The sequence below is a fragment of the Daphnia pulicaria genome, chromosome 4 (genome assembly GCF_021234035.1).
Source record: "Daphnia pulicaria isolate SC F1-1A chromosome 4, SC_F0-13Bv2, whole genome shotgun sequence".
NCBI classification, from domain to species: domain Eukaryota; kingdom Metazoa; phylum Arthropoda; class Branchiopoda; order Diplostraca; family Daphniidae; genus Daphnia; species Daphnia pulicaria.
Window position 1 is genome coordinate 3,314,564 of NC_060916.1, and position 20,377 is coordinate 3,334,940.

General features: G+C 37.9%; 7 protein-coding genes across 7 annotated transcripts; 4 read left to right on the forward strand and 3 right to left on the reverse strand.

Annotated features, from left to right (window-relative positions):
* The first annotated feature begins 477 nt into the window (after positions 1 to 477).
* LOC124338552 (nucleolar protein dao-5-like) lies at positions 478 to 3,152 on the forward strand. The gene is made up of 4 exons (XM_046792647.1): positions 478 to 723; positions 787 to 929; positions 997 to 1,201; positions 1,263 to 3,152. The coding sequence occupies exons 1-4, from the start codon at positions 524 to 526 to the stop codon at positions 2,980 to 2,982; spliced, it is 2,268 nt and encodes a 755-aa protein (XP_046648603.1). The 5' UTR covers positions 478 to 523; the 3' UTR covers positions 2,983 to 3,152.
* On the reverse strand, positions 3,117 to 6,783 carry LOC124338547 (ubiquitin carboxyl-terminal hydrolase 35-like). The gene is made up of 7 exons (XM_046792636.1): positions 6,022 to 6,783; positions 5,676 to 5,950; positions 5,341 to 5,613; positions 5,061 to 5,275; positions 4,811 to 4,996; positions 4,127 to 4,748; positions 3,117 to 4,065 (listed from the first exon to the last, which is right to left on the reverse strand). Exons 1-7 carry the CDS (start codon positions 6,686 to 6,688, stop codon positions 3,394 to 3,396), a joined length of 2,910 nt encoding a protein of 969 aa, XP_046648592.1. The 5' UTR covers positions 6,689 to 6,783; the 3' UTR covers positions 3,117 to 3,393.
* A 200-nt stretch (positions 6,784 to 6,983) lies between these two features.
* On the reverse strand, positions 6,984 to 8,245 carry LOC124338555 (peroxisomal biogenesis factor 3-like). Its single transcript, XM_046792650.1, has 3 exons — positions 7,709 to 8,245; positions 7,467 to 7,643; positions 6,984 to 7,394 (listed from the first exon to the last, which is right to left on the reverse strand). Exons 1-3 carry the CDS (start codon positions 8,243 to 8,245, stop codon positions 7,053 to 7,055), a joined length of 1,056 nt encoding a protein of 351 aa, XP_046648606.1. The 3' UTR covers positions 6,984 to 7,052.
* Positions 8,234 to 8,831, reverse strand: LOC124338557 (mitochondrial import inner membrane translocase subunit Tim8 A-like). The gene is made up of 2 exons (XM_046792652.1): positions 8,559 to 8,831; positions 8,234 to 8,481 (listed from the first exon to the last, which is right to left on the reverse strand). The coding sequence occupies exons 1-2, from the start codon at positions 8,649 to 8,651 to the stop codon at positions 8,296 to 8,298; spliced, it is 279 nt and encodes a 92-aa protein (XP_046648608.1). The 5' UTR covers positions 8,652 to 8,831; the 3' UTR covers positions 8,234 to 8,295.
* Positions 8,832 to 9,005: 174 nt separating this feature from the next.
* On the forward strand, positions 9,006 to 11,154 carry LOC124338554 (arfaptin-2-like). Its single transcript, XM_046792649.1, has 4 exons — positions 9,006 to 9,711; positions 9,772 to 9,983; positions 10,046 to 10,220; positions 10,306 to 11,154. Exons 1-4 carry the CDS (start codon positions 9,172 to 9,174, stop codon positions 10,450 to 10,452), a joined length of 1,074 nt encoding a protein of 357 aa, XP_046648605.1. The 5' UTR covers positions 9,006 to 9,171; the 3' UTR covers positions 10,453 to 11,154.
* Positions 11,155 to 11,379: 225 nt separating this feature from the next.
* On the forward strand, positions 11,380 to 13,217 carry LOC124338556 (sideroflexin-1-like). The gene is made up of 9 exons (XM_046792651.1): positions 11,380 to 11,500; positions 11,574 to 11,744; positions 11,803 to 12,072; positions 12,138 to 12,213; positions 12,282 to 12,367; positions 12,432 to 12,559; positions 12,622 to 12,711; positions 12,780 to 12,874; positions 12,940 to 13,217. Exons 2-9 carry the CDS (start codon positions 11,596 to 11,598, stop codon positions 12,997 to 12,999), a joined length of 954 nt encoding a protein of 317 aa, XP_046648607.1. The 5' UTR covers positions 11,380 to 11,500; positions 11,574 to 11,595; the 3' UTR covers positions 13,000 to 13,217.
* Positions 13,218 to 13,384: 167 nt separating this feature from the next.
* Positions 13,385 to 13,996, forward strand: LOC124338558 (probable small nuclear ribonucleoprotein G). Its single transcript, XM_046792653.1, has 4 exons — positions 13,385 to 13,564; positions 13,628 to 13,650; positions 13,714 to 13,838; positions 13,905 to 13,996. Exons 1-4 carry the CDS (start codon positions 13,533 to 13,535, stop codon positions 13,956 to 13,958), a joined length of 234 nt encoding a protein of 77 aa, XP_046648609.1. The 5' UTR covers positions 13,385 to 13,532; the 3' UTR covers positions 13,959 to 13,996.
* Positions 13,997 to 20,377: the final 6,381 nt, after the last annotated feature.

Genomic DNA, 20,377 nt, shown 5'->3' on the forward strand with positions numbered 1-20,377 from the left:
TTTATGTTGCTAAAATACTAGATGTATCGTACAATTATCGGCTTTCTTCCGAGGTCAATAAACCGGTTCATATAAATTCGTATCCTCCAGTCATTGTCTTTCCCATTCAATACATTTTTGTACTTTTGATTTTATATCGTAATTGAATTTTAATTGATAGGAATAATGTAAAATGTGAACCGTAATCCGTAATCATTATCGTTGTTCATATCTCATATCTTTATGAATTCGCGACTTCGTTAATGCGAAATCATTTCAGTTTTAACATTAAGTAAGACATTTTTACGTTTGAAGATAAAGATTTTGCTGCAAAAGGAAGCGTAAAATTTACTCAAAAACATCTCCCCTCCCCAAAATAAAGAAAAACGGAAAAACCAGAGAAAGAAAAAAGGTTTTCAAGCTTTTTTGCCGAAAATAAAATATGTGGCGCCAACGACGGCAGATTTGAGCAACAAGCTCATTCCTCGCTCAGGCTGAGTTACTCTATTCAGAAACGTGGCAACAGCTTGATTCAGTGTGAAAAATGGCTGATGCTTCTGCAAATACTACCATTTCAAATTCTCTAGGCAAAAAATTCTGGAAAAAGATTTCTGACGATCCATCATCTGGAGTAACAGTTGTTCATGAAAAACTACATCTTGTAATTCCTCCATATTATCTGGATGATCTGAGAAAAAGTGTGACTTCCGTCATTGATTGCCGACTTATTCGCTACGCAGAAGAGTAATCGTGTAAGCACGTGTTTGATCTGCTCACAGTTTGAAATATACGTATTTTTTTATTCAGGCTTGGTGGTATATTGGCTGGTTATGGAAACCTTGTCATTGAACATCCTAAAGCCGACCTTCTATTTGACCAGAGTAACATACATGTTGATGTTGTTGGTGATTTCTACATTTTCAATCCCGAAGTTAATAAGGAACTAACTGGTAAGCTGCTGTTAAAACATTGTATTGTATCTGAAATGCCTCATAACTCTCCCCTTCAATTATAAAGGAATTGTGAACAGGAAAAGTTTCGACCATATTGGTTGTCTAGTCCATGGTCTTTTCAACATCGCTCTTCCGAAACCCCTTCATGTGAATTCAGAACAGTGGCCTGGAAAACTTGCCAAGCTTCATGATAACGTCAGATTTAGAATTGGCAAAGTAGATCTGAATAGTGTTGTTCCTTACATTGAAGGAAGAATTATTGAGCTGATGTAAGTAATTGTACGATTACTTCTATGAATATTCCTTAATAACAATACTCTTACTTTGCAGACCTAATGTTGAATCGAATTCTGAGCTAAGACAAAGGACTAGCAGTGATAGTGGAGTCAGTATTGCAAGCGAGGAGTCTATGAATATTGCAACTACTCCAGAAGCCAGTATGGACCGGAAGAAATCTAAATTGTCATTATCTCAGAAAAAGAAGACATCAGTGACTGTTGCCATTGAAATTAAAAATGATGCCGTGGAGGAAGATAAGAAGAGAAAGCGAAACCTTTCTGAAGGTTCAACCACACAAGAGACACCCAAAAACAAAAGAGCTAAACTAGCTAATAATAGAACTGGAGAACCTGCTAGTGAAGATATTGTTCCAGTGGAAGATTTGGCAACTAACGTGTTTGCAAAGTTGGGTGGTTCACCTTCCCGCAAACAAAAGAAAAATCAAGATGCAAGCATATTGGTCACGGCTTCTATTGCAGCCGAAAAGAATCAAGAATCTACAATAGTCCTTGAGGATGTTGGCCAACGCTCAATCAGGGAGTTGTCACCTAAGAAAACAGCCTCTAAAAAAAGAAAGATGGAAGAAGACGATAGCGAAGTTGAGGAGCCCATAAAGTCGCCCAAAAAATCTATTTCAAAACCAAATGACGATGTTGAATCTGATATGGAAAGTAATTCTGATGAAGATTTTAGAAGTTCACAGAAGATCCCTTCATCCCAAAAGAAGCAGAAACTTTCAAAGAAATTGAATTTTGAATCTGAAAAAGAAGGCAGCTATTCTGATGAAGAACTTACAAGTTCGCTAAAAACACCTTTGTCAGAAAAGAAGCCGAAATTTACAAAGAGACCCGAAGCTATATCTGAGAAAGTAAGCAGTTCTGATGATGATTTTGTGAGTTCCCAGAAGACCCCTTCTCAAAAGAAGTCTAAATTGGCAAAGAAAACTGACGTGGAGGAAAAACTTGTCGCTACTCCAGCGAAGAAGACTCCAGCGAAGAAGACTCCAGCGAAGAAGACTCCAGCTAAGGAGATTCCGGCTAAGAAGACTCCAGCTAAGGAGATTCCGGCTAAGGAGACTCCAGCTAAGGAAACTCCGGCTAAGAAGACTCCATCACAACCTGCAAAAGAAGCTTCTCATAAAAAATCAAAGACTTCTGTCGAAAAACAATCAAAGAAGAAGGCGGTTGTAGAAGACTCTGATTCTGATGTTGATCCCGAACTTCTTATCCAAGAAGTGTTGAACGGTAGTCGTTTTGCTTTCTCTCCAGATTCGACTACTATAGAAAAACCAGTAAAACAGAAGAAAACTCCAATGTCAAAAACTAAACTAGTCGATTCAGAAAAGAAATCACAGACAGCACAGAAACCCCCGATTTCTACGCCAGTATCTTTGCCAGTTAAGGAAACTAAAACTGCCACATCAGTTAAAAAGAACGCGAAGGAATCATCGTCCGGGAAGAGTTTGAAAGCTCTGTCGTCCGAGAAGAATCAAGAAACAGCTGAAATGAACCAAGAAGTGCTCTCCACGAAGAAAACTCCATCATCAAAGAAGACGTCAAAAATTGCGCCAGCACCAGAAAACGCTTTGAATGTTTCCTTGAAAGAGAAGAAAATTAAAATTGAGCCATCAAGGAAAAGATCTAAGTCGAAAAAAGATGCGGACAAAGAGGCGGACTCTGAACATGAGGAAATGGTTGCTGAGATTTTGAAATCCGTACAAATGACTGACAAAAAGTCGAAAAGCAAAACTAAGAAATCTGCAAACTCGTAAAATTCAGATAACTTCTAGCAAAATTACCACTTCAACGCGCCATTTATAATTTTTTCTGTCAGAAGACTAATCACAATTTAATTTCCATTTTCATTTTTCATCATTTTTCAAATTCCCCGTGTAAGCTTTCGAAGTTAGAAAAAACAATAAAGACAGTTTATTTCGTGAAATTCCATTTTCTGTTTAGTTATTTTTCAGAATAAGATAGTGCTCTTTTAAAAAAGGCATGGATTACACAAAGTATTTGTCATTCATAAATTAAGATAACTGGGAGGCTAAGAAGTTTCAAATTTACGTTTATAACTAAGCTTAATACATAAATTACGCATTTGAAACAATTTTTTTCTTTGATCGAAAATACATGTAGGCCGTCAAAACGTTAATTTTTAGTGGCAGAACTGCGCGTAACCCTCAGAATATGAAACGTGAGCCACTGTTATCTTGGAAGGGGTCTCTTCGGTGCGGGTCCTGGTCATCATCCTTCTTAGGTGGCATCCAACTACTTCGAATTGGACGGCTAATATTCCGCAATCGTTCTTGGACGAATTTGGCGTTATCTTCATCCACCATGCGCTTTAGATCAGTCGGCAGTATCAGAGGCACCGAAGGCGTACTTTTCCCTTGATCAGGGAAGCTTCCATCTTGGTCGTCTGACACTCGCCGGTACCAGAGTAAGTAAGGAGTATCTGTAGGATATTTACGTGATAGACTGATCAACGATTCAAAGTCAGTTCGCGACACTTGGCTATCGTTAAACATAAACCAAGGTTCCGTGCTGTTTCCATTCCCAAGAATATCTTCTGGACTCAAATCGCTACTGCGCGCCAACGTATAGTAATGTCCCCCATCAAGGGTTACACCCGAATGTATCACGACAGCATAGAGTACATAGGTGACGGTTGTTCCTCCCTCGATTGGCAGTTCTAGTCGTTGAGGATAGCTAACTTGAGTGGTGATCTTTCCTCGGCGCTGAAGCAATCGGTCGTAGTGGAACCGCAGCAACGACAAAAGAAGATGTTGTGGTGCTTCTGTAACACAAAGTATTCTTTCTGCCTCTTGAACCAGTTCGGCGCAATTATCACACTGTGCAAGTTAAACAAATAATTAAACACATATCTTTGAAAAGAAACTAGTGAAGACTAACGTGGTAGCGGTTTTCGCCTTGAAGCTTTTCTGCAGTGAAGTAAAACTTTAAGAGCGAATCGAGGCTCAATCCTTCAGTATCCGGAGAAGGTAACTGCCTAGTAACTCTGGTTACCGTTGATGAAACAGGATCAGGGAAAGCCAGGTGGAGGTCGGTGAAAAAATCTTGATGATGCGACTCAGTGCCACACGCAAGACACCGGTAAGTAGTGGTCATCTTCCCACCAAATATTTTATGTATCAAACTGAGCTGTTGCTTTCGATCCGGCTGTTGGTTGTCCAACTCAGAGCAAGATTTAACTTTGTCTTCTTGTCCATCAACAACCGATTGAATGCCACTATCCACCGTCTCCGTGGAATCCGAGTGAACGTTCGACAAGCTATCAGCTACTTGAATACATTTGTCGACTGGCAATTTCTCTTCAGGTATAGCAAGTCCAACAGTCAAGTCTTCTTCTGTGACCCAACGCTGAAGTTCAATATTCGCTTTCTCAGATTCGTCTTCGTTTTCTGGTTCAACTTCATCTGTCACTTCCTTACTGACACCAACTGTCCAACGATGACCACACTGAAGCACACTTCTGTCAGCTTTCTCTTGCTCATACAAGCTATCCATCAGGTACCTGACGGAGTGAAAACCATGAATCAGTTAATAGACAAACCACGGGAGACGAGAAATGCATACCTCAAAAATTCGGAACAGTCCTGTTGTCTACCGGTCTCAAACCACGGCGGCCGCGAAGCTTTAATAAATGCGGCGGGTGAATACGCTGCTCGAAAACTGTACCGTAAGAATATTAAGACTTGCTGCAACTGACTAAGTACATTTTGATGGTTTGTTGTGATGGAACCCAGCACCGATCGGGTGAAACTAAAAGAAAACAATATGACATGATAAAACAAAAGAAAGAAACTAAATCATCGTCTGGGCATACTCATAGTTCATGTAGAGGGCTTGCAGAATGGAATTTATGTAGCAGGTGTTGCCCAAGTTTATTAATCCGATTTTCCCAGTAGTGGTTCTCGATTCTAACCAGTTACTATTCAATATTATGGGTGCATTGCAGTCCTTAGAAAATCGAGAGTCAAATAAGGCCGGAACAGAGTCGAGCCTAGACAGTATACGCTGGTCACTAGGTCGTGGATAATCCTAAATGTTAGAATACACAATGCATTAATTAAACAGAATTACACGGAATATGGGATCGAACGTACAGATATGGTTCGGAGGAGCGCCTGATATAGTTGATCTTCTTTTTGCGGGAGTTTTTCGCTCAGAACATAGAGACCTTCTACCAGTTCCGTTCTTAAATACTGTGTTTCATTATCTTTTGATGGTTGGATCTTCAAAATATTTACAAGAGTGATCGCCGGCTTCAATATCGGTTCCACTTTTTCTTGCGGTTGATCACGCATTGTAAGTAGCAAATACGGCAAGACTGGAGCAGTAGAGCCCCTGATAACAGGAATGATTGACTGCTCCATAAGCTGCAAATAATTTGAAATTTGAAAATTTGTGCGCTGATGTTAAATATTTGCAATTTGTGTACCTTAGGAGCTTTAAGAGAGATCACTTCAGCTACAATTGAAGATCTACCATCAAGAGTGAGCATTTTAAATAGGGATAAAATCCAGTTGGATATTTTAGTTGCTTTGGGCCACTGAAGAAGCCAATCACAGAAGATTATAGCAAGCTTAACTACAAGTTTGTCACTATTAGATAACCCTGCCAGCATCAAAAGTTTTTCAAGGGCTATCTCAATCTGACTTGTTGGGGTGACATTAAGAAAAGCTGCCAACGACTGACTTGGAGGGTTGGAAGCACCTGAAAATCAGAGATGAAAGAAATATATTTTATTAAAAATAAAACAAGGTAAATTTAAGTTTTGTTATTACTGCTATCTGCAATCAGGGTGTAGATATTTGCCAAGCAAGACAATACAATATCACCAGGTGAAGTCAGCCAAATCCTCTGAACCATGTTTGCTACAGCCATTACATCTTGCATGAAACTAATAAGTTGGCTGACAGGAATGCTGAGAGAGGACACTTGATTAATGATTTCAGTGCAGAATTGTTGAAGCTGTTGTTGAGGAGGCAGACATTTAGGATTGGACTGAGTCACATTTGCTATATCCACCAAAACAGACAGACTGAGCTTTCCACGTAATCTTTGCAAAATCTTCAACACATTATCAGAGAATTCTGTAGAAACAACATCCTCGAGGAAGCCAATAGTTAATAGTTCTTTAGATGTGGCAAGGATATCAACAGGTTCATTCGCGTCAGGTGAAATAAGTTCACTGACCACTTGAAGAGAAATGTCATTAAATTCATTTTTTCTAAATGAGTTTAATTTGGACATAATCTTAACTGTTGCTTCTTTACCCAACTCATTCTGGTTTTTAGGTAAAGCAATTGAACGCAAGCAGTAGTTGACGATGACGAAATAATCTTCTTCTGAAAGACCTTGCACGAACACTTCGTCCAATAAACTGTTGATGGTGTCTCCTTTATCTTGATCAGAACTGTCGGAACGAATTATTTCTAGCAACCTCTCCATCCTGTTTTCATGTTAAACTCTTTTGGCTTTCCAATCCAATTCCAAAATAAATTGTATTCCGTTTCTATGTTGCAACACCCCACCTGCCGGATGGCGATGTCACTAAATGAAAATAATGACAGTCATTGTATAAATTATAAACATGCCAACTACGAAAAAAAAAAAAATTATACAACAGCTATGATTGGCCGCAAAAGGTGAATAATTCAGGGCTTCAATTAATTAACAGTAGGCTATAGAAGTCTAGTTACGACTAAAATTATAAATAAAGATGCATATTTTTGGTGCGAAATAATTTGAGAAAAAATCTAAATATTGTATTCAATCCCAATCATAACGGGCCACATTTTGAAGCACAGTACAACTATAAGGTGCTGAATGACTCGTAAATGTTTGCTCCAAACACGCGAAGAGGTTCAATCGCCAAAAGTTGAGTAAGCCAAACATCCTGAAATATGAAGTTGTTAAGAGCAGGTATAAGCTTTGCCACATAGACAGAGATATGATTTGGGTGCAGAAAATCTTGGCTGTCCGGCTGATTTGTGTCTGTGTGTAGGGCGGACACGATCTCTGAAAATTTGTCGAGAACGCAAACTACGCCGATGTTGACACAAGAAGAAAGTAGTTGGGAAACTTCGAGACTTTCGAGAACCTCCCGAGTTTCGTTCATCATTTTGGTTAAAGTCGGTGACGCAGGCGCAGCCTCCTAATCAGAGTAAATAAATAACAAATAATTTACACATGGTGAACCGATATTTTGTAATAAAAATATTATTACCCCAGAGGAATGCTGGGGAGGAAGCATAACATTAGCCAAGAAACCATTCGGTTGACGAGACAGTTCATCCTCTAACGCCACTCGAATATCGTGAAAGAGCTGTTCCAGTTCAATCAGTGTGAGCCGTTGCTTCAGGGATAAATTGGCAACTTGAGAAGACACAACTTTCTCTACCATCTAAAAGTAAATAAAAATATTGAAAATAACGATATGATAATAAAATTATTACGGTTTAATCTTACCAAACAGAATTGTTCAATTCCGGTGGAGAGCCAGTAATTGGATGCAGACAAAAACTGGCTCTGTGCTTCAGGACTTAGCTCTAAATCAGGTTTAGAGGGATTTTGATTGGCCAAATAGAGATAAGCTCCAAGTATATTGACTTGTGCTCTTAATAAAATAGCTAATATGGCATTGCCATAAACATAAGAAATGACACGGCTGAATGCAATAACTTTAAGTTGTTCCCATAAATCTTTTTTGTTTGGGGCTTTCTGTTTTAATAATAGGGTTATGCTATCAGAATCTAAAGATCTTCCAATTGCTAACTGGATCTGGGGTAGAACTGATGTGATTGTCATATTACATGTCCTCTCTGTACTTTCAAAATGTTGCTGCTTCCTTGACCGCTCCAATAACTGATTCATCTCTGTCTCCTGCCATTCAATCAACTTCTTTTCTGCATACCTTTTTAACAATAGTCCCCCACCTACTAGCGCTCCAAATACAATGAATTTACGATGGTGCCGTACAGCAAAACTACGCAGTTTGGAAAACATTTCTATGGGTTATTTACTACAAACACTACATAAACAGAGCAGGTTGATTCTTAATTATCCAGTTCTGATGAAAAGGTGGACTGTGTCTTCTCCAGTCTGTTTACAACAAAGTTTGAAGTATCAATAAACCGGTCAACACAGTTGGTAATGCAGAAAGAAGTTTTGGAATCCAGACGAGAGCTAGGTTTTTCCATGCAAATGTCCCAGCACTGATCAGTTAGGCTGTGAACAATGCCCTGAAAAAAAAATAAAAAAAAAGTTTTTTAAATTGTGATCAATTAAATATTGTACATGTGTCGGTCATCCAACTTACTTGAAATCTTTGTTTCTGAGTTTCAGCCTGGAGAAACTGGGCCAATTGCGGATCTGCACCAGCAAGTTGTTCAGCGACGCTGTCCAAGCTCATGGCCGACAGGTTTATTTCAATGCCGTTGATAACGACTTTTCTATTCTTTACAAACAGTGATAGCTAGCGAGGTGCCTCTTAATCGTTAGCACATGTACGTACGTAACAAGAACACAACCGAAAAAAGAGATTGATTCACTTCGCTTCTCTTTACACCTTACCTTAGGGACTTGACATGAGTTTCCAATGCACACTGTCCAAATCTATACTCAAATGTTATTTTAATCACAAACAATACAATTGATGAATTTATTGTGATTATAAAAAATTATTAAAAAATGTATTGCATATATTAAGAATTATTACAATAAATACTATATATAATGATAAATGTCAATAAAGCAACGCTTTATTCTCGTGACGTTGATTCTGTCATTCTTCTGTCAGGAAGTGCAACCACAAGAACCGAACTGTCGGTAGTGTTTGTCATACGTCAGAGCAGTTCTTAAAATTATTTTCCTATTTAAAGCTTTTTCTTAAATTTTCACGCTAATATTTGTGTGCTAAGCGTTTCATTGCCATGTCTCAGCAAGTCTCATACCCGCTGCCTCAACAAGCGGCTGTCTTGAATGGAGATTCGCAATCTCTGGAAAATCAATTACAAAAGCCGGATTGTCACACTTCCCTACTGGAAAACCAAAATTCTTATACTGGTGTGGCACAGCTCCCTGTAATGGTAGCAGAAACTCATCAAGCACTCAGTATTTTCCCCAGAAGTGTCAGTATGCCTTTGCCCAACAATAATAATGTTGGATCAAATCAAACATCACCAGATGCTTTGTCAACTGTGGGTGAACTTCCTGGATTAAATAGTAACAATAGCAGTGAAGTCAGATCAGCAACAGTAGCAAAAATTGAACATCTCAAGAATTGGAGCATTTCAACATACAAGTGCACTAAACAAATGATTTCCGAAAAACTTGGAAAATCTTCAAGAACTGTTGACACAGAACTTGAATCCCAAATTGATCTACTCCGTGATGTACAACGTAAATACCTTAATATTTTAAGGTTGTCCAGGGCATTATCTTCTCATTTTCATCATGTAGTCAGTACACAGGTAACATTGCACATCCTTTTAAGATTTATGGCCAAACTTTACTATTGATTTCCATTTCAGCAAGGATTGGGAGAAGCCTTTGCTGATTTAGCCCAGAAATCTCCTGAACTACAATCAGAATTCCTTTGCAACGCTGAAACCCAGCGAAGTTTAAGCCGTCACGGAGAAATTTTAATGGCAGCCCTTGATTTCTTTGTATCATCGGTCAATACGCTCGTGAATAAAACCATGGAAGATACTCTACTTACAGTCAAACGTTACGAGGCTGCAAGGTTTTTGCAGATTTTAACACAATACAGTATAATCAAATAATAAAAATGTTTCATAATCACAGGATTGAATACGATGCATATCGTTCGGATTTGGAAATTCTTTTGCAGTCTCCAATTAGTCAATCGAATGCTCTAGCTGATGCGCAACGCGCTCACGATGAGCACAAGGTGGAATTCGAAAAGCTTCGAGCGGATGTTTCAGTCAAACTTAGATTTCTGAATGAGAATCGAGTCAAAGTTAGTAATTTCTATATGGTTTCTTCTATCGTGTAAATGGTTATTTTTCCACTAGTAGCTAAGACCTTTTAAATTTCTTTTGCAGGTGATGCATAAACAGTTGTTACTATTCCACAATGCCGTCTCTGCGTATTTTTCAGGCAATCAAACAGCATTAGAAGCTACCCTAAAGCAATTCAATATTAAGATGAAAACTGGTAACATTGCCCCATCTTCTTGGTTGGAACAGTGAGGAAGACTGAGTTTAGAAATGCCGTGCTGTCCTGATTTATACGAGTAAATAATTTACTTTTGAGTTACAGATTTTTGCACTTTGCTTATTTAAAATCTCAATTTTTTATGTCATTTATTAGCAGTTCTTCTATATATTACTATTTAAAAATCTGAGGTTTTCTTCTCTTAGCCGACTTATAGTCTTGATAGTCAACACTTTCAGCACTATAGCGATCCCTTTATCCATTTAAGTTCAATTAGCTGTTAATGTTTAGTCGAACTGAAAAATTCAGATTGAGTTCCATTAAATCATACCTAGTCACAGTAATTTGAGGTAGCATAAAATACTTCATACCAAAATTTCAGATTTTCTAGTTAGTAGTTACATTTAATTACCCTATTCTTTTCACACATTTGTCTAGCGGTCACCTAAATAGGTTTCCTTTTGTCTTGTATGCATGTCCTTCCTGCAATCGGGTTCTATTTTCGTTTTCGTCAAGCTACTTTTACACAATATGCACGGTCGACGTTTCTGTAGTACTATGGGGCTGGAAACTTGTTCACCTACATGCATATCGCATACATGTTGGTTCTCATAGCACCTTAGAAACGGAGAAATAAAGTGGTAAAAATGTGAAAGTAGCTATGATAAATTTCCTGAGTCAATGCGTTTGAATAATTTTTCTTGCGAAATAACAATAAACGGTTTTGGCGTTTGATACAAACACGCGTTATAATATATTGAGTGGCATTTCGGCAGCGATATTAGCACTGCGTCAACACCATTCCCATACTATGTTTACTTAAGAATCAGATTTTTTCCAATGCTGTCAATAAGTTCACTTTTATCTTTGTATGTTTTCTTATTCTAAACTTAATCGAGTAAAAGTCCAATACTCCAATGTGCACCATGCAATGTGCAATGTCCGCTGCGCTGGCTAAAGATAGAGACTAAAGATACAGTACAGACACAGTCGTACAGATGCACTTATCTGGCAATGCTGTAGTGAAAAATATCAGCTGGCTGCTGAATTAATTCATTTTTTGCGCCTCTCTGTAATAACAGGGTAAATGTTTATTTTTATTTGATTTTATCCACACTGATTTGCATTTGATTTTGTGTGGATTTTTCCATGATAGTTTGGATCACGAATTCTTTAGCATGGAACAAATAAAGATAGATGAGCCTAGATGGGATCAGGCAACTTATCAAGGGCGAGCAAACCACTTCTTTACTACCACGAATCCGCTAAATCTGCTGTGCTCTGATGAAGAACTGGATAAGGCAAAAGAAGTTGTGACCAAATACAGGTGAAGTCCGCACATGGAATTTATAAAGATAATGATTTACAACTTACATTTTGAGCAGGAAAGATGGGCAACTAAATGGATTGACTGTTGCAGAATTATGGAAAGCCAAACATGTTTATGACTCTGCTTTCCATCCAGACACAGGGGATAAAATGTTGATTATTGGCAGAATGAGTGCACAGGTTCCATGTAACATGTTTATCACTGGTTGCATGATGACTTTCTATCGAACAACTCCAGCAGTTGTTTTTTGGCAATGGATTAATCAGTCTTTTAATGCCATTGTCAACTATACCAACAGATCTGGAAATTCCCCAATCACCAATCAGTACCAATAAATTAGTTTCCTTTAAATAAATCACTGAAAGTTATAATAATCTATTGATTTTTTAGACAATTGGGTACATCTTATGCACTGGCAACAAGTGGGGCTTTAGTCACTGCTCTTGGTTTGAATAGCTTGACCAAGGTATCAAAAATATTAACTTGATATAATGGACCATAATGTAAATAACTTTATGAGAAATTAATTTTTAGTCAATGTCTCCTATTATTGGGCGTTTGGTACCCTTTGCAGCTGTTGCTGCCGCTAACTGTGTAAATATTCCTCTGATGCGAATGCAGTAAGATAAACATTTTCTCGTCGCATAAGATAACTAATGCTTTAAAATACGACTGATTTTTTAGTGAAATTCAAAAGGGAATCTCAGTTTCTGATGAGAACGGAAATGTACTCGGTGAATCTTCGATTGCTGCCAAATGGGGTATCACTCAAGTTGTCCTTAGTCGTATCGGAATGGCTTCTCCTGGAATGGGTAATTCATGTAATACGATAGTAATCTGATAAAAATAAAACATCCAGCACAATAATATGCAGTCCTACCACCTCTGCTGATGAATTATTTGGATCGAAAGGGCTTCTTGAAGCGATTCCCTTGGTCTGCGGCACCTATTCAAGTTACTTTATGTATGAAACATTAACTATTTATCATGTAGTTGTAAACGGCCAATTATGTATTATTATTTGGCTTACAGGTGGCGTATTACTTACTTTCGCTACTCCAATGTGTTGTGCCCTGTTTCCTCAAAAAGCATCGATTTCGGTTGACAGTCTGGAACCAGAGCTACAGGTAATTTTTTATAGCGTTTTAATGTGGTTCTTGTTTTAACATACATCTTTTCTTTTTTAATTCAGGCAAAGATTCGAAAATCCCCGAATCCCCCAACTGTTGTTTATTACAACAAGGGCCTGTAAATTTGAGTCAATCACTGAATTACTGTGGACGAGTGCAAATATCTCAGTACAAGTTTCTTAGATCAACTAGAAAATGAAAAAAAAAACAGAAAAACACATTTAATTAAAGTAACTTCCACAGTTTATTTTTTTTTTGCTCAAAGTATATTGGTGTAGTTTCCATTCCAGTTGAGGTAATTGGTAGTCATTTTGCTATAGAAATAAACTGCTAAAAAATATTTTCTTACAGAATTGTAGCTGCTAATTTATACAATTAATTGAAGATCGTAATTTTTTTCCTGTTTTAATAAGGCAAAAAAGCCACAAGCTGTATAAAAAATTCCTTAGCGCGCCAGCCGCCAGGTCTCGTCGCCGGTCTCGCAAAGCCGCCAGTTTCTAAATTCAATATCTGGCAAACACGCGTTCCTAACGTTTGGCATCGCGCATCAGACATTAAAAACGATCCAAACTTTCTTGGTGTATCACGTTTTTTCCTAGTTGCTTGAAGTTAGTGATATATTCATCAACGTAGATATTAGATATTTCAAACCAAAATGAGCAAGGCCCATCCACCAGAGTTGAAGAAGTATATATTGTTGCTTAAGTTATATTTACATTTTTAATAATGATCTCTACTTCTTTTGTACAGGTACATGGATAAAAGAATGTCTTGTAAGTATTATTTTTTCGTTAAATTATTATTGAAAACTGTTTTGAAGAATTTATTTTTCACAGTGAAACTGAATGGTGGTAGGAACATTGTTGGAATCTTGAGAGGTTTTGATCCATTCATGAACTTGGTCATTGATGAAACCGTTGAAGAAGTTAAAGATGGTTCGAAAAATAACATAGGGATGGTGGTATGTTTAAAATTAACATGGTATACATAAATTGAAATACCATTAACTATTTATATGTAAATTTAGGTTGTTCGTGGAAACTCAATTATAATGTTGGAAGCACTGGAAAGAATCATGTAGCCTAACTGCTGAAAAATAAATGTCATCCAAATTGTAAATTATTTAAAACATTCCACTTTACTACTCTTTTCTTAGCCATCTTAGCATTGGGTTGAGAGAAATTAAGAATGAAAAGGTTACAAATAAACTGAAAATTAAGGAGTGTTGCAAATAAAACACCATTAGAAGAAATATAATGGTTAGAAAATAATGTTAAATTAAAATTAATAGTAAAAAATAATAAGAATTCTAAAGCAATTTTTCGGTATTTAAAGATTTCAATATTTATTGACGCTAATTAAATAAATTAAGCTTGATCACGTCAATCACGTTGAGAAATTGTGCATGTAATATTATTACCTTATATTATGTGGTATATATAAATAACATAATTCAGCGCCACTGCCAGAAGGTTAGATAGTTGTTGAGTTCGGAATTGTTGAACGCCATCTATGCTCTCCAGACGATACACAAGGGTGGGGCCTATATTCTGATAGACGAAAAATTTACATGAGAGTGACTAGGTCTGTGAAAGCTTCTGGCAGTGTGGGGCGGTGTGGGGAGACTGAAAAGTGAAAACGACGACTTGGCAAAGAACTTGCTTTGCTGGCAACTCAGAGTCTCAGATCGTTAGTATTTTGTTTACGACCAGGTAGCCATTTTTCGGTGTCTGTTTCCGAGAATCATTTTTAGTTTTTCCAAATATTTCATTTAGTGGAGTTCACATTTGTTTGTGTTACTAAGATAATTTCAATGAATCGGGGATAGTTTGAATTCATTCTTTCAATAATCATTAAATACATTTCACACTCCTTCCTCACAAAAAATATTACACTGAAGATACTACTTATGTTGTATTTCCCTTGCCGTAATAGACAATTAAATCTGTAATTTGTACGCATGCATACAGATGCCTTACATACGAATTACAGATTTTAAGATGTTTATTTTTATTAATTAATTAGTAGCAGATAGTATTCTACAAATCCAACAATGCATACATGTATTATATTTTGTAACCAGTTAACCACTCATATAAGAAAACATTACATTGAAACAAAAAATTTACATTGATGCAAACTACATTTTAAATAGATTTGGGAAATTGACACGAAAGCTGCTGGAAGTCGGGTGTAATTAAAAAATAACAGCTTGCGAATAAACTAAATTACAGGAAGAGAAAGGATACAGAATTAACTCTTGTTCCAATCGTGTCGTACAATAGATTTTCTCGATTTTTTCTCGGATTGATGTTGTAAGTACACGTGACCAATCTAGCGGTTAATTGTAATTAATAAAACAAAGTTGTGAAAACACAGTTAGTTGTTAGTCGGATTAAAAACTAGTGGATTTATCGCTAGATGGCGTTGATGAAAATTGGATTAAAAACTAGTTACTTTATCGCCAGATGGCGTTGCTGAAAATATTAAAGAAAATCAATTTATGCGGGGATCAGCATTTATTTGTTCTGTGACATTTTTATTTGATCGTATATTATGTATCGTATTATAAACGCTACACAACGTAAGACTCAGTGTATCAAAATACGAAGTAACAAACACGGAATAGCAATTTCAGCAAAGTGTTTTTTTTTTCTCTCACAAGGAATGTATTACTGGTAACTAATACTAGGTCTTCAAAATATATTGACGTCAGCACCGTGAAATAGTAGTAACTCGGTGATGTCGAAACTTCTGCTTATATAGTGTAATACCTTATCCAAGGTATCAGACCATAATACCTTTACTTTACCGTTGTGATGATCAGATCACAATATACACTAACACTTAAGTTATACTTAATTTTGAACTAACACAAACACTGAGTAAGAGTTAAAAAGGAAACTTGTATTACCACTGTTAGGGAGTACACTGCCGGGACGACTCTGCCGGGATGAGGCAGAGCGTGGGCTTTTATACTTAGAGTTAGTCATTGCAACATAGGTACAGATATACTCAGATACAGTTGCACCATCACCAGGATGTGGTGGTGCAAGAGAGAAAGATGTTAGTCGGATGGCGCAATTGGCATTGCACCATCCGCAGCAACCTAAGCATCAAGGCTGAGCGCCTGCCTTGTTACAAAAGGCTGACGGCTTCCGCCTTGAGAGGCAGGGGCTCCCGCCTCGCTACATTCCTCCCTTACCCGAAGAAATTCTGGGTAGGAGGGCGAAACTAAAACCCATAAAGATAATGGAAACAAGGATAGTATATATTTTGAATGAGTAATACATAATGGCAAAATAATACATATCATACCAACACCAGTAATAAAAACGAGTAAAAGTGAAATGAGTAAATATTGAAACAATTAAATTGGATTATGGGGGTTGATGATAGTATCGTTGGAATCTTCATCGGTATCCGCATAGGGCACCAATGACTCCGCACGGCACGGCACCATTTGATCAGCGTATTCTTCTTCTTCCGCTCTTATCTTCACTTTCTTGCTGTGGCAGGTAGGACACGGAACATTGTTCCCCAAACAAGTCCTGTGGGTTGGCCCATAACTTGACGCGGTCTTCGTCGTCGTATTCGATGATGGTGGGTATTTTGCGTACTCGTGCCTGTATCTCGAGAAGGACTAACTTCCCTTCTCGACATTTTACAAACAACGCAAATTTTCGTTTTAATACGAGTTTATCGACGGACATTGTCAGGTGGAGTGAAAATTCTTAGTTTTAGCGCGGTATTTATATCTGAAGGTCCCTGGCACGCTCACCAATTTGTGATGAGTTGGATCAAAATAAACACTAACACTTGAACTGGCACTAAGATTTAACTAACAAAGAACACACAACACTGAGTAGAAGGATACTTTATATTTACCAATGTTCGGGGATACACGGCGGGGAAACTCTGCCGGGATGAGGCAGAGCGTGGGCTTTTACACTCAGAGTTAGAATTGCTCTTCAAAAGGCATATCTCGTAATAGTGGGTTATTGCTTCTTTCGATCTGCGTCGTCAGTCGTTTTGGGAGCTGGAATAGAGTCTTCTGGCGATCGCTTGCGTTTTCCTACTATTGTTGTGACAGTTGTTTCGATTCGCATACTGTGTTGAATGAAAAGGTCTTTAATCTCGCCGTCAGTTATGTATTCGTTGGCAAAATGTTCTGTTGTGTCTGCTACGTCGTCGACAGCTCCATTGGTTTATAAGATTTTAACAATTTCCACACGTGACTCAAGTACTGCTACATGTAAGGCGGTCCTCTGTTCGTGTGTGGACGTTTGAGTCAAGTCGATCCTATTATGGCTTTCGCATGCAAATTGCGTTACCTTTTCATTGTTTTACCTTGCGGCATAATGAAGTATGGTTTCTCTGTTCGCTGATAGTTTGTGTCCAGTCGTATTTCCCCATAATATTGCTAGTACGTCTTGGCTGCTGAAGGCAATGGTGTGTAGAGTCCTTTAATGCTAATACCTTGTATTCAATTCTAGTACAATGTATACGGTTACAAACAAGAAGAGTCTAAGAGGTTGGTCTTACGTCTCTGGAGCTGGAGCTTGAAGGAGAGCTGAGAGAACTCTGACTTCAAGTGCCAAAACCACGAGTATTTATACTCGGATGCGAGGAAGGAAACATACATGAACATCCCTATTAAATCTGGGCGTGGATGGTTCCGGTCTCTTGGTAAAGGAGGGCAAGTCAAAGAGTTAGAACTTGTTCTTGTCTTTCCAGTTTGCTTGTCGTATGAGCTGTTATGCTCATTACACATTACACAGGCAGTTGCACCATCACCAGGATGTGGTTCTACAACTACATCCATGGCGATCTGTTCCCAAACTTTGGTTACAGGTGGCAAAGGTGGTCGTCGTCGTCAAAAACGGGTATGTCTGTGTTTACCGAGATGTCGTTAGGTATCACTGGATTGCGTTTAAAGAATAGATAAAAAGGACAGCTATTAATGGTTGTCTGCTGCGAAGTGTTATAAGCGAAAGTTACAAAATCAGGGTATTGATCCCAAGATTCTGGTTTTTCGTTAACATAGCAAGCAAGCATGTCACATAGTGTTCTATTAAATCGTTCTACCAGACCATCGGTCTGTGGATGATAACTAGTTGTCTTGATTTGTTCGATTTTAAATAATAAACAGATACTCGAAATTAGTTTTGAAAGAAAATTTGTTCCTCTATCCGTCAGTACTCTTTGCGGGGGACCGAATTTGGTTTACACCTTTTTCACTAGGTGTTCAGCTATTGTATATGCTTTCTGATTTTTCATTGGAATTGTCATTGCGTATCTACTTGCGTAATCGGACAGAACTAATATGTACTTATTTCCACTGCTACTCTCCGTAACCGGTCCTACTATGTCCATTGCTATCTGTTCCCAAACTTTTTCTACTGGGGGCAATGGCTTAAGTGGGGCTTTATATGATCCGTAGGCTTTACGTTTAGCACATGTGATGCAATTGCTCACATATGACTTTACGTCTTTGCCTAGTCCGGACCAAAGGTATTGGCGTTTTATCCTCGCTAAGCTCTTTGCTATTCCTAAATGTCCTGCTAACATATGATCGTGGTTCATTTTTAAAACATCTGTTATTTTCTCTTTTGGTACTACTATTTTTCCATCGAATGTTACTAATAGTCCTGACTTATCAAAATGGAATTCTGTTGTTGCTCTATTATTGCGTTCGTTCAGTGTTGAAATAATCTCTTTACAAAAATCATCATTATTCTGTGCTTCTATCCAACTATTTTGTATCACTTTGGGTTTTACTAATATCGCGCCTAATGTGGGAAGTGGCTGTCTACTTAGAGCGTCTGCGTTTTGATTTTCCTGGCCAGGTCGGTAAATAATTTCCATATCATATTCATTCATCTCGTACCTCCAACGCGCTAATCTTCCGTGGGGGTCTTTTTTATTTTTTAGTGCTTCTAACGGCTGATGATCTGTAAAAACTTTGAATGTTCTACCATATAGATACGGTCTAAAATGTGCAAGTGCGTGCACTATTGCTAAGCATTCCTTCTCTGAAATTGGGTAATCCTGTTCTCGGTCTATTAAATGTCTTGAGGTATACGCTATTACTACCTCGTGTTCTCCATGTAATACTGTCGGATCCGTTTCCGATGGGGGTATATATTGTACCTGTGCTAATACTGCACCAATCCCGTATCCTGAAGCGTCCGCATAGACTATACATTCCCGGGTAAAGTCTGGGTACCTTAGGAGTGGATTGCTGGTTAAACACTTCTTGATACTTTGGAAGGCGTCCCTCTCTTTTTCTCCCCATTCCCATTTAGAAGCTTTCTTCGTTAGTTCTGTCAAATTGTGAGCTGTTTCTGCGAACCTACGCACGAATTTGCGATAATAATTCACCAATCCCAAAAATGACATTAATTGTTTAACGTTTTGCGGTTCGGGGTAGTTTAGAATGGAAACGATTTTACCGAAATCGGGGTGGAATCCCGTAGCTGTTATTATGTGTCCTAGGTACTTAATCTTTGTTTTAAAGAAATCACATTTACTCAATTTTAACTTAAGACCTTCTTTTGCTAGCAGGTCAAATACGGTCCTCAAGTGTCTGATATGATCATCCTCTGTTTTGCTAAAAACGATGATGTCGTCCAAATAAACTAATGCAAATTCGTATAGGATATTTCTCGTTGGAAAGTACCAGGTGCATTGCATAAACAGAAGGGCATACGGTTGAATTCATAAAGTCCATACTCGCATATAAATGTGGTTTTATACTTGTCTGTCTTCAATTTCGATTTGCCAGTATCCACTTAGTAAATCCAATGTCGAAAAGAATTTTGCACCATTGTAGAGTCCTTCAATTGCTAGTATTGTATTCAACTTAGGTACAATGCATATGGTTGTTGTGTTTTCTGAGCTTCGAGGTCAGTTGTTAATTTTTCACAGTCTGCGTTATGGGTCGCGGTATCCTGTATGTATTTTTGTAATGTTTCTACGTGTCTCTGAGAGTCGTCTAAAAGTTTTAAATTTGTAGAATTATCTTTTCTTACTTGATCTAATTTATTAAGTTCGTCTCTGTTTTCTTTAAGTTTTTCCTCAGCGGCTTTCCACTTTTTATCTGCCTTTTCTTTTTCTTTGATTAGTTCAGTATTAACTTTCCGAAGTCCTGCCTGTTGTAAAAGTGCTTCCCGTTGTAATACTGTAGTTAATTCGGTGGTGAATTCGCGCTGTTTACCGTGAACGATTTGTAATTGTTGTACTAAGGGATCTACGCTATTTTCGTCTCCTGTGAGAAACTTAATATAATTTTTCAGGGATTTTGTGGTTTCCCTTATGGTCTCTGGGGTAACGGTGGATTCAAGTTTATCCTTATCAAGAAGATAGACGTATAGGTTTATAGTGTTATTCGTTGCTTTATGCGCTTTCTTTCGTTCTTCTTCTAGTTGTGACGCTAGTTTACGTACGGAGGATGTTTGGTGGGGTTTAGTTATTTCAGCCAAGTAAGAAGATTCGATT